This window comes from Trematomus bernacchii, unplaced genomic scaffold (genome assembly GCF_902827165.1).
Source record: "Trematomus bernacchii unplaced genomic scaffold, fTreBer1.1, whole genome shotgun sequence".
NCBI classification, from domain to species: domain Eukaryota; kingdom Metazoa; phylum Chordata; class Actinopteri; order Perciformes; family Nototheniidae; genus Trematomus; species Trematomus bernacchii.
In genome coordinates, this window is record NW_022987558.1 from 886,974 (window position 1) to 899,633 (window position 12,660).

The 12,660-nt window shown below is 41.1% G+C and overlaps 1 protein-coding gene across 1 annotated transcript in view; it reads right to left on the reverse strand.

The window, feature by feature from the left end:
- Positions 1–12,660, reverse strand: part of znf574 (zinc finger protein 574) — a 35,879-nt gene that overhangs the window by 22,828 nt on the left and 391 nt on the right. The window contains exons 2-4 of the mRNA XM_034123927.1: positions 10,189–10,364; positions 2,389–3,481; positions 1,602–1,810 (exon numbers count right to left, since the gene is read on the reverse strand). Of these exons, the coding sequence (XP_033979818.1) occupies positions 1,602–1,810; positions 2,389–3,481; positions 10,189–10,362 (1,476 nt within the window). The 5' untranslated portion in view covers positions 10,363–10,364. The remainder of the gene's footprint in view (positions 1–1,601; positions 1,811–2,388; positions 3,482–10,188; positions 10,365–12,660) is intronic.

Below are 12,660 nucleotides of genomic sequence, written 5' to 3' on the forward strand. Positions count from 1 at the left end.
ACGAGGTGCTGGAGTCGGCCGGACCACCGACAGGACACGAGGTGCTGGAGTCGGCCGGACCACCGACAGGAGACGGGGTGCTGGAGTCGGCCGGACCACCGACAGGACACGAGGTGCTGGAGTCGGCCGGACCACCGACAGGACACGAGGTGCTGGAGGCGGCCGGACCACCGACAGGACACGGGGGGCTGGCGTCGGCCGGGGAGCCAGTACTGGAGCCGAAACTGAAGCCGGAACCATGGCTGCTGGGGCCGGAACTGGGGCCGGAACCATGGCTGCTGGGGCCGGAACTGGGGCCGGAACCATGGCTGCTGGGGCCGGAACTGGGGCCGGAACCATGGCTGCTGGGGCCGGAACTGGGGCCGGAACCATGGCTGCTGGGGCCGGAAATGGGGCCGGAACCATGGCTGCTGGGGCCAGAACTGGGGCTGGAACCATGGCTGCTGGGGCCAGAACTGGGGCCGGAACCATGGCTGTGTGGGCCGGTACTGGAGCAGGCACCCTGGCTGCTGGGCACGGAACCGGAACACGGAACCATGGCTGTGTGGGATGGTACTGGAGCACGGTACCATGACTGTGTGGGGCTGTACTGGTGCACGGAACCATGACTGTGTGGGCCGGTACTGGAGCAGGCACCCTGGCTGCTGGGCATGGAACAGAAGCCTGGAACCTGACTGTGTGAGCCAGGTAATCGAACACGGAAGCATGGCTGTGTGGGCGAGTACTGGTGCACGGATCCATGGCTGTGTGGACCGGTACTGGATTATGAGCTGGCTTCCTGACCTTGCGTTTCTTTGAGGTCTTTTGGAGGCTCCGTGGACCTCCAAACGCCAGACGGGATCCCAAAAAAGGGTCAGAGAATGGAGACTGGCACTCGGGGCTACGTGCAAAAACTCTGAGCCATTCAGGCAACGAGCTCCTCAGCCATGGCATGTCAGACACCGCCATCTGTGCCTTCTTGAGGATAGCCTCTTTGTCCTTTCTTGACGAGGTTCCACTCCACTCGACATAGTAACATTGAAGGGTAAAGTCTAGATCGAACAGATCTACCTTAAAATCTTCAAAATCCGCTGGGTCCATATTTGGTCGGTTCATTCTGTAAGGATGCGTGGAAGGGTAGGACCCAAATGCAGACTATCAGAAAAGGAAAACATTTCAAAACAAAACAGGAAACCAGAAAAAGACAAGACAAAACACAACACAGACAGATCGTGACAGAGATTCAGGTGATAAGGGGTGGGGGGGGGTTACCTTGGTTGGTGATTGGCTAATGGCTACACAAGCCAACACATCGTTATGACATCATAAAGTGTCCAAAATCTGATCAGCTCATTTTCAGACAGGTTTTTATATAAATGGATCAGGACAAAAAGAGAGAGAATCTTTTTTCCTGAAACTTTCAGAGTCTCTTTACACAGAGGGGACACATGTTGATGTAGAAGAGACATGAACAAGTGGATTTTGCATAATAGGTGACCTTTAAATGTTTGTTTGTGTTGACATTTGTCCATGTTGATGTTACACATGGAGCTGCTGTGATGCAAGTCAAATTTCAGATAAACCAATAAAGTATTATCGTATCGTAACATGGAGATTGGCACCTTGCACGTGAAAAGCTTTTCTCCGGTGTGGCTGTAGACGTGTGTGCGCAGGAATACTCTGCGGGTGAAGGTCTTTCCGCAGTACGGGCAGACGTGAGGCAGCGGGGTTCGGGCCCAGTCCTGCAGCAGCTTGGCAGGCGGGGGGTGGTTCGTGTGGTCCGAGTCTGCCGCAGTGCCGACCTCCGATTCATCCTTGATGCCCTTGAGTCCTGACAAACACAAAACTGTTCATTAAGGCCAAAAACATCCCATGATAAATGACATGATTTTACGTAAATGGGGTTTAAAGCAATAATCAATCTGCTGCCTGTCAAAATGGGTCAGTTGTCAGCTGATCAATCTTATATATTGTTTGACGTACAGAATACCAATACACAGATAGATCTGCAAATAAGGTCACCGGTTCAATCGGTTCAACGTATTGAAGTGGATGTAAGTCACTTGGCGTAAAAGCGTAGGCCGAATGCCTTTTAATGTAGTGAAGAACGACTGTGGAAGAAAAACCGTAAAAACATTTCAAACAACAACTCACCTAATCGGACATAATAACATACATTATATTATAAATAGTTATATTTGTTTCTCTTATATCTATACATCATTACACACTTAAGCAAATTACTTATATGTGTAAACCTACATGGAAATGATCTACATTTGGATTTACACACTCCATTCTTCTCTGGTTCTTTTGAACATTCATTTTGACTTCAAAAGGAAATCAAAAAAGTAAAATAATCAAACAAGAAAATTGCAATCTCAATTTAAAATCAAATCATTTTCTGACCTTTGAGTGGACTCGAGCCGCTGAGGATCCTGAAGGAGGGCCTGCTTCTCTTAAAAAGGGGTGATCCTGACTCACTAGCGGAGGCGGGGGGGGAGAGCAGCCGCTTGGAGTTCTGCACTGCCGCCTGAGCTGCAGCCTCGACTGTTTCCTCACTCGTTTTAACTCCATCCACCACCTCCTCCGTGCCTGAAGTGAAGCGGTGCTGCCTGCGATGGTACAGGAACTGGGTGGTGTTCATGAAGCTCTCTCCACAGTGGAGGCAGCTGTGAAGTGGCTCCTTGAGATCGTGCTTCTGCTTACGATGGGTTCCCAGCCCCCCCTCGTTATTGAAGCTCTCCCCGCACTGGGTGCACATGAATAACTCTGGTTGTGTGTAACTTGAAGGCTCAGTTTCCATGGAGGCAGCTACATCCTGGTCCTGCTCCTCAGTGCCGTTTCCCTGAGGACAAACGTCGTCCCCGACCACAGTTTCCTCGCCTTTCTGCCGGTGTTGCTTGCGGTGGTAGAGGAACAGTGTGGTGTTCAGAAAGCTCTCTCCGCACACAGAGCAGCGGTGCAGAGCTTCCTCAAAGCCGTGCTGGGTCTTGCGGTGGGACACAAGTTCAGACACCAGGCCGAAGCAAGAGCCGCAGTCCACACACAGGAGCACGGGCTCAGGTTTGGGCTTCTTGTTCACTCCTCTCCTCCTGGGAGAGAAATCCTCTTGAGGAGAGGTGGAAGGGGCCGCCTCGGACACATCAGAGCTCTCTGCAACGTGCTGCCCTTCTTCCATTTCCATTTCATCTGCAACAGGACTCTCCTCTGGTCCAGGTTTAAGGATTTCACTTGTCTCCGAACAATCATCTGGATTAAAAGTTGAGCTCTGAGCTGAAGCGGTCTCGGGCTCAGGCTGTGAGTCAGGTTTTGACCTCTGACATATCTCTTCTTTACGGTGTTGCTGCCACAGGTCCAGGCTCTTGAAAAGTTCATCACAGTCCCCACACTGGTAGAGGATTCTGGGCTGGTCTGCAGCTTCTGCACTGAGCGCTGTCTGCTTGAGCACAGGTTCAATCTGTGGGACTGCAACTTCCCCCGATATATTAATCACCTGTTGCTGCAAAGACAAGAAAAAGACATTATCTTTAATGGATTACTTGTTGCGTCATTTCTGTGCAACACTAATAAAAAGCTGTTTCGTGTAAATGCAACCTGCAGTATTTTTCATTTTCTTTTATGCTTTCTGGCAGATGGGGGATGAGGACTCAGTGATGGGGGTACTGAGGTCAATTAGAGCAGCATGTGTTTTGAGCCAAGTTTCCTCGGAGAGCTCCAGACAGATAAGACCTCCGCCTGGCCGATAACTATCAGAGTCCCATCAGGGATGAGCGGGTCACTCCACGTGGTTTTACCTCCGCTCCCTCAATCTATCCGGATGATAAAACCTGAGCATCAAGGTCGAGGTTAAAGACGTCTGAAACTGTCTCAATTACGACGAGTTCAATATGTCTCACATACTTTAAAGATTCATGGGCTTTTGTTTTAGCATTCCAGGGATGTGAATACTAAAAAAGGCCAGCGCAATTCAATTCAATTCAATTCAATGTGTCCCTTCACACACAGTTTAAAAATCCAAGAATCAGAGAGGCATAAAGGGAGTTGTGTGAAATCGGACAACCGGGTGGACGATCTGAAGCTTTAAAATAGGGGCCTAGACACTAAATAGAAAGTATTTACAATAAATACTACAAACACATCGGAGTTCATGTGTTTTACAGCAACATTACAGGCTAAAAAAAACACCTAACACTCACTAAATACACTAAAACGAACCAAACCCTAACTACTAAATGGGCCCAAAACGTCAACTTCAGTCTAAAATAGCAGAGATATAGGACTAAATGAAAATAAGTACCAATAAGTAGACACCAGCCATCAGATTGTACTCGTAGAGACTTGGCTTTCCTGTCTGAAATAAGTATATTCATATAAATCTGTGTCGTCTCTATAAATTGAAATTGGCACAATTCAAAACATTTCAAAACTGAATTGGTTTGCTTTGATTATGTCGTCCTTGTGCAGAATAAATGATAACTAGAAGTGCCATTGATGATAATCCAAGGTTGAATATTACACATCATCGTGTCACATCTGAGGATTAGGTAACGGTGTCTTTCTTTCGTGAGAATCGTTAGTTTCTTCCCAACAAAGCGCACATTTTGTGGTGGAGAACATAACATTGTTATCTCTGAAGCAGATCCTGACAAACTGCTTTTTTTTTATCAACATCACTCATGTCTGTAATGGAGCATAAATGTCAGGATTAGTCCAGATCAAGATCGATGTTTTGACTCATAGTGAATGTAAAAAATGCTTTTTATCTTTTGCACAACGGCTCTACACAATGATGGACTTGGAAGCAGATAGATATGAGCTCTTTGTAAAAATCTGTAATCTAGGCAGGACTGGATCTGGTGGAAAAACCATTACACCTTTAACACACCGAGGACGCTCACAATACATAATAATGTTTCTGTAAATCTTCCTTTGACATCTCTAGCATGCACAAAACGCCAATATTCTCATATACAGCACAACAAATCCCACAACGAAAAACAGTCTTTGTTATTCCACTAGAGAAAGGTTTGAAAAAATAAGATCAGTAGGAAATATTAACAGAAAGAAATCCTGTGTTTTTTAAATTCATGTCATACTTCTCCCTCACTTTGATAACTGAGCCTGCGATGTTAAAATGCTTCAAAAAGAAGCACTTGTGATTATGCTTATTATGATTATTGATATTATGATATATGTGATTATTATAATGGACAGGTCTTAACCTTTGGGAATGAAGCGTTCACCTTGTTCAAGAAAATAACGTGGACAGTCTTTAAAGGGGACCTATCATGCAAAATGCACTTTTTGATGTCTTTTATACATAACTATGTGTCCCCGGTGTGTCGGGGAACTCACGCAGCGTCAGAAAATAAAACCCTCTCTCTTTTCCTCCGTACCCACATCTCTAAAAACGGGGCTACAACGGAGCTGATCCAGATTTGCGTCCGATATGACGTAATATCTGAAATGTGGACCCACGGCACTATCAGAAACGTTGCTATCAGAAACAATGCACGACTGTTTTGGACGTAATATGGTCGGTGTTTACATTAGCATCGCTAACACTCAGCGCTAACCTGTACTGGAGAGCATGTGTGTGAAGAAGCAGGAAATAAAAAGGAACTCACCTTGTGGTATAACCGGCAAGAGAGAAAGCCTTTGAGCTCCATACCGTTTCAGAAATAATCCTTGATAATCCATGATATGGCGTTTCATCACGGCAGTATTTAGTTTAGACAGTAGCTGCCGGGTCCCGCATGAGCTCAGACCCCTCCTTTTTTATTTTATCAATTTTTATTTTTTTAAAGCTTTATACCCCAAATCAACACGTTTGAAACAGGAAGTGAAATATAGAGATATGAGGCATGGCTAGAATGAGTGATCTGTTTGGTATTTTGAGCAAAACACTTCATAGACATGTTTTTTATATATTTGTATATATCTGAGACCTATGCTATTGCCTAAAAATAGCATGATAGGTGACCTTTAAATGGAGAGCCAGTTTTCTGGGGGGTTTTAAAGAGATTACATTATTATCACGACAGGTAGCAAGCCACTAGACTGAAAAGAAGAATATATTGACTTCCTGTAGGCTTGGAATAATAAGCCCTGTATTAGGATCAAATAACACTTGACCACGGAGCTGACTTATTACACTTTTCAGAACTAAGAAATGGATTAAAGCTTTCAGAGAGCAGCCCTGGGGCTAAATGTGATATCCAAATAACCTAATCCTTATTTGAGCGCCTCAAATGAAGGAATATGTGAAGTGCATATTTTTAGTATGTTGATAAGGAGGATTGCAGGTGCTGCCGGTGAGTCATACTTCAGTCCGAAATGGAAATCAGAGGAAGGGGTGAATTTGTTCAGTAAGAGCAGAGTGAAGGAACACTTTGAGTGCTCTTCATGTCTTATCATCATAGTTACCTCAATGTCAGCACTCGTCTGAAGAAAAGGGAAAAGGGCTCTTAGAGTGGGATTACTTCACCATCAACAGCCAAACCCTTTTAAACTGTGCAGCATCAATACTCACTAATACTTCACTGTATATATTGTGATATACATGTTATATTTAGCGATATATGTACACATTACATACATTGTATATTTTTTCGGACATTTTTACTTTAACTGTTTGTATAATGATCTCAATTATAACAAATATATAACACCTTTTTGTATTAACTTCGTATGTTTATGAAAATATTTGTATTCTATTTTATTGTTTAATGGTCATTTTAATCTAATTTATGTTTAAATTAAAATCTTTATTTTGTCTTTTTAATGGACGATTTTATTCTAACTTCTTACGTTTATATAATTATCTAAACATTCATACTTTAACTTTTCATGTTTATACAAATATCTGTCTTCCATATTATTATTTAATGGGCATTTTGGTTATTTATTCATTTAAACTTATATTTATTTAATTGTAAAATGGCACATCTGTGAGAAAACCCCATTTCCCCCGGGGTAAATAAAGCATTCTCATTATGTCACATTATGTACACAGACACTATGATAATCTAAGAAGTCAGGATGCTTGAAATAACTCAGTTTACAGCAACGTGGGGCCGAGGAAGCCATAAAGAAGCCCGGTTTGAAAGTGTTTCTCCGGCTGATTCATCAAAGCTGAGAGAAGAACAATGAGTGTTCATCAGGAGGAAGGCGGGCACTGACTGATGTTTTTCTCAAGCACTTCTTCCCGTCGGGCAACTCGGGCAGCAATTTGTCTGTCATGCGTGTCACCGTGCTTTATGGACACGTGTTGGAGACCAACGAGAGCCGATGACTGTTTTTATCCCTGAAGGGCTTTCAGAGGCTGCCATGGGAACACTGAGAGAAAAGAAAAATGTCAAGTCTCACCGAAATATGTCAAAGTTAAACGCAGTAAGTCGTCCTATTGTTCACCTTTGAAACTCTGCAATTCAAATAGCATCTTTGCAGGATCAGAATTAATAGAGTTATGGATTTCAAAAAATGTATTTCTTTAAGAAAAGAAAATAATATATATATATATGTTAATAATGTAGTTTTTGGGAGAAGGGGTGGGATTGAATAAGTGTAAACTTCTTCCCACCCCTTTTCGGATGTGTAATTAAGTAGATTATTTGTTTATACATAACTTAGAATCAGTAATATTTTTGTATATCAATTTGACACTGCTTAATTTTGTATTGTATAATAATTATCATGGTTCATTTTTGTATTATTGTTTTACACATTAAAAAAAAAAAAATCAAAAATCAAATCAAATTTCATATCAAAATAAAATATTAAAAACAGGACATATTATCTAAAAAATATTGAAATACGATGCAAAAAAATCCACGAAATCCTCTCAAATATCGTATGAGCGAAAACAACTGATTTACATCCTGAACCATAGCCTTCATTTATCACACTGAGGTTTTTTCAATCTCTTAAAAACCTAATCGTTCAATACTTTTGGAGCACGTACTTGTGCGATTACATGTAAATGTGGCATCCTGGACCTCAAAATGCACGTTTATATTTTACCATATTGCATGCAAGACTGTCATTTATTTTTTATATATACCTGTTGTAATTTATTGTCTTTTATTGTGATTGTAGTAATGTGTTTTTATTACATGTACAGCACTTTGGCTCGACCAAAAATCGCTTTTAAATGTGCTTTATAAATAAAACTTGATTTGATTTGATTTGATTTGATTTGATATGACCAACAAAAATCATTCTCTCCATTAAGCAATGCCCTGACTTCAGAAACAGCTCAACCCGACGCTTTATATGCTACAACAGACCCGATTTAAACCTATAAAACATTCACTGTCAAATAAATTCTGAAATAAAAAAGCCTAATTAAAAAGAAAATCCAGCACTTCATAATCAATTCACTTTCAGCACTGCCACATTTGTGCCTGTTACACCTGTTTGCTTCTCTAGTGACTCATTACTCTGATAAACAAAGTGCTAATGTGTTATTTTGCAGCAACCCCAGACAGAAAGCCGGTCCAGGTGGCACTCGAGTACTTAGAAAACTGTTGAATAATCTACAGGCCTTAACGCACAGCCAAAGGCAATTTATCAGGGTACAAGTTAAAAGGTCTGACAGATCTCATATTGGTCTTGTATAAGTTCACCAGTATATGCTCATGCAGGGTATATGCAGGAATCCTGAAGTCTAATGTAAGACCTTTTTTTTTTAAGACCCTTTCCATACATTTTAAGACCTCATCGCCACTTGGAGTTTTAACCGGTTACCTTGGCGACACACTTGACCTCACATTTACTATATACAGTATTGATTGTCCTTCCTCCTTATCTTCCAACCATTTGGACGCAAACTTGCATTTCCCCATAACGATGTTGTTTAACAACCGGCGTAAACGGACCTTCGCGCGCTATCAAGCAGTGAGCGTGCGATGTCCTGTTCAGATGACGTAAAATCCAACGGGATGCCATAAATAAACTACACAGAATCACACCACACACCTACGCAATGATTACATTCAGGCAGACTGTAGAATACAACCTCTTTGGACAATTTATATACTTATTATTGAAAACAAGCTACAAAATGTAATACCTTGGAAAATGCCGTTTAATACTTTTTAATAGCCTTAATTTTGGCTAAATTGATTTATCAACTTTTAATACTTTTTAAGACCCCGCGGACACCCTGTCATGTATGCTTTCCATTGACAATTTTAAAAAAAAGGTGGATTGAAGCCCAACGCTTTCATCATAATGTCAAGATCTACACATACTGAACCCTAAACCTCTAAAAACCTAAAGCTCCAACACTAAATCAGACCAAACTATATCGGTGCACAGTTAAGGCACTGCCAAACTGTTTGATTTATAAAAGGTTTGTAAGGCAGGGGATAACTTAACCTGATGTCCCAATATCTTGCACTTTAGTTGGAGCAGAGCTGATGCAAGCATTACTACCTGGGGGTGGAAATATATGGAGATTTAAAAACATTTTGAGATCTTAACAAGCGTTTGAATGATAACAACATAAAATACTATATTGTTGTTGAGTTTGACAGTGAGTAGTCTAACTAAATGTGATTTGGATTTATTTGTGACAGTTTCAGGATGTTCTTGTCCATCTTTTCACCAAAAAAAGTTGTTATTATACATTTTGTTCTGTACATGTTATCACGCATTGGTTTTATTACTTATCAAATTGGGCTATATGTGACCCATACATTAAAAGGAGTTTGACACCTCTGCTCTATAACCTTCGTGAGTGTAGGATTTATTGCAGGATGATTGTAGAAAGACTGCTGCATAAACCGAATAAACTTGCAACTTAGTGAATATTATAGCTAATTTTCATCCCCCAATAAACACTATCACTTTCTATTCCAAAAGACACCTATTGGTTATTTTTATGACTGAATTTATGACGTCAACGTGCACCTAAATCAGATTTTAATACGCAGCAACCCCTTGAAATGAGTCAGTAAATTATCGCAAACAACTCAATGTTAAGTGCTCTGATCAAGGTCACTATTGCTATGATGAGTAGCAGAACATTGTGAATTTATTACTAAAGTTATATTTGTCGCTTCAATGTCACTGCCCAGATCTCTTTGAAATGCTTTTATGTGATCACGCTGCTGTGGTGTTAGACCACACCTGAATTGGTGTTAAATTGGTGTTCTTAGGTTCGTCTGCCAGCTAGAATCAAGATGATAAGTGAGTATTTACCTGGTTCTGCAGCAGGGGAACAGTGACAGGGGTGGTTGCAGATGTGTCCTGTGGCTCATCCTCAGCAGTGCATGTCAACTGGTGCTGAAGCACTTCTTCCAGGGTGTTGAACTCCTGGTAGCACGGGAAGCACATGTACACCGACGAACTCTCCATGGCCTCCAGAGCTTCCATGGCTGCCAGGGAATGAGAACAAATTAAATTAAAAAACAAAGCAATGCAAAACTGATTGGGGAAACAGTTCACAAAACCCACCATGCTTAGAATATAGAAAGTAATATCAGAACGTGAGCCTTATACAGATGCCTTCCAACCATTGCAGTATATTAAGTTAGGTTGTGAACATTGCCCTCTCCTGATGAAAAGAAGTGCCTGCATATATTATCAAGACAACAGCTTGGACACAGCGGCAGGAGGCGAACCCCGGGTTGCCAGGATGACTCACCGTGGCTGAGCCTGAGCTAATTGTTATTTTGACCATGCAGGTTGGGGATCAGGTGGAGACCTCGCCAAGTCTCTCTTTTCCTGCCAATTCGTGGGCTGAACAGACATTTAGCTCCAACATCAATTAGATATGTGCTGTAATTGGACCCACTGGAAGTGCAGTCTAGCACATGCTGCTGCTGAAAGTAGCTATAATCAAACACAATCTCTGCAATCCGTCCGACTCTCTGGATACCAATCAGACCTCTGACTGCAGCTGCAAAGCTCTCCTTTGAAAAAAGAACCCTATTAATCAGAGAACCCCTCGAAAGACCAACATATGAATAGCTTTGATAGACACCAAAGTGACACACCTTTGTTGATCATTTTTAATTGACAGACAAGGCATAAAAGACTTAAAAGGATAAGGCCTCTGGCAATATTTTACATTTTGTTATTGTCGACAAATCCCATGACAAGAGAAGATCAGTGCGATGTTAGTCTGGCTGTCAATGCTTTGTAACTTCCCCAGTGTGTCGGTGACATCTCATGTGTTCCTACTGACATCTTTAAAAAAGGGATTACAGATAAAAAAAGGAACCTTGTCTAAAATAAGTAATTGCCTAAAAAAGCTGGGCAGTTTTAGAAAAAGTAAGTATCAAATCGGGGGAAGGTTTTGTTGCATTTGTTGGGGAAGGTTTTCAGAGGCAGGTTCAGTGATTAAGTGAGTTTTTGAAGCAGCAGGACAGTATTATTGTGATTAAATCATTGAAAAAGTAATTTTAACTTGAAGTTTCATCTCGTTAAATGCAATATTTTGGCTCACTGAAACGTTTTCCACAGTTTTGTGAACAACAATGTGGATCTATAACAAATGATCAGGTATTTGCTACAGTGGCAAAACTTGTTAGTGGGATAACTTTAATGTTGATTTTGGTTTTGTGTGTCTTGTTTATGCATGAAGGAAATATTGAATATAAACACATAATTTAAACCATCAAATATTGTAATAGTGCCTCACTACCCCCCGTTGGGAAGATAGTCTAGTAGTAGGTGCTTTTTTCTTCACAGCTGAATCTATAATGTCAGGTTGATTGGTCAGATAAAATACATTTGTTGTGCCTTTGTATCTCCAATATGATTTAGAAGAAAGTGTAACAACTGAGAGATTTTGATCTTTCAAATCTTTATTTGTGAGATTTTCAGGATGTACTTCTTTACACCAAAAAAACAATATCTGAGTTCTTTTTTTTTTTCATTGTGCATGTATTCATTAGGTTACATGACATGCAATGTTTAGGTAGCTGTGAGTGTTACAGGGTCAATGTCAGTCCAATATTGACCCAAAAAGGGACCTACACACCAGTGGTCAAAATTAATTAAGTATATTTACTCAAGCACTGTACTTAACTACAATTTTGAGGGACTTGTACTTTACTTAAGTATTTAAAATGGTTGCTTCTTTGTACTTCTACCCCACTACAATTCAGAGGTTAATAGTGTACTTTTACTACAGTACATTTATATAACATATTTAGTGACTTTGTAGATTTTGATTAATAATGTGAAATATACACAACACTTAAATAAGAATTTAGTATTCTGGTGTAACAGTTGCTTTTGTTACATTGTGCATGTATTCATTAGACAGGTGTACTTAACATGTGCCATGTATGCGAGTTACATGTCTATGGTTACATGACATTCAATGTTTAGGTAGCTGTGAGGGTTACAGGGTCAATGTCAGAGCGATATTGACTCACAAGGGGACATGTAAAACCAGCAAAATACCAATAACTCCCAGTTGATGCAATCGCAGGCCAATAATAAAGCCTCATGTTAGCTCATTTGACAGTTTAGCCTGTCTGACCCGAGCTAGCATCTTAGCATCCAGCTAGCATACAGTGTTACCTTTGACCAGTTACTGTGTTGCTAACATGCAACGATGGCCATGTTTCTAGCAAAATGGCTAACGTTGCCCCGGCGTGGTTAGCTAGCTCTCTTGCTATATCGGAAGCTAATCAAACAACCGTGAGAACATGTATTTAT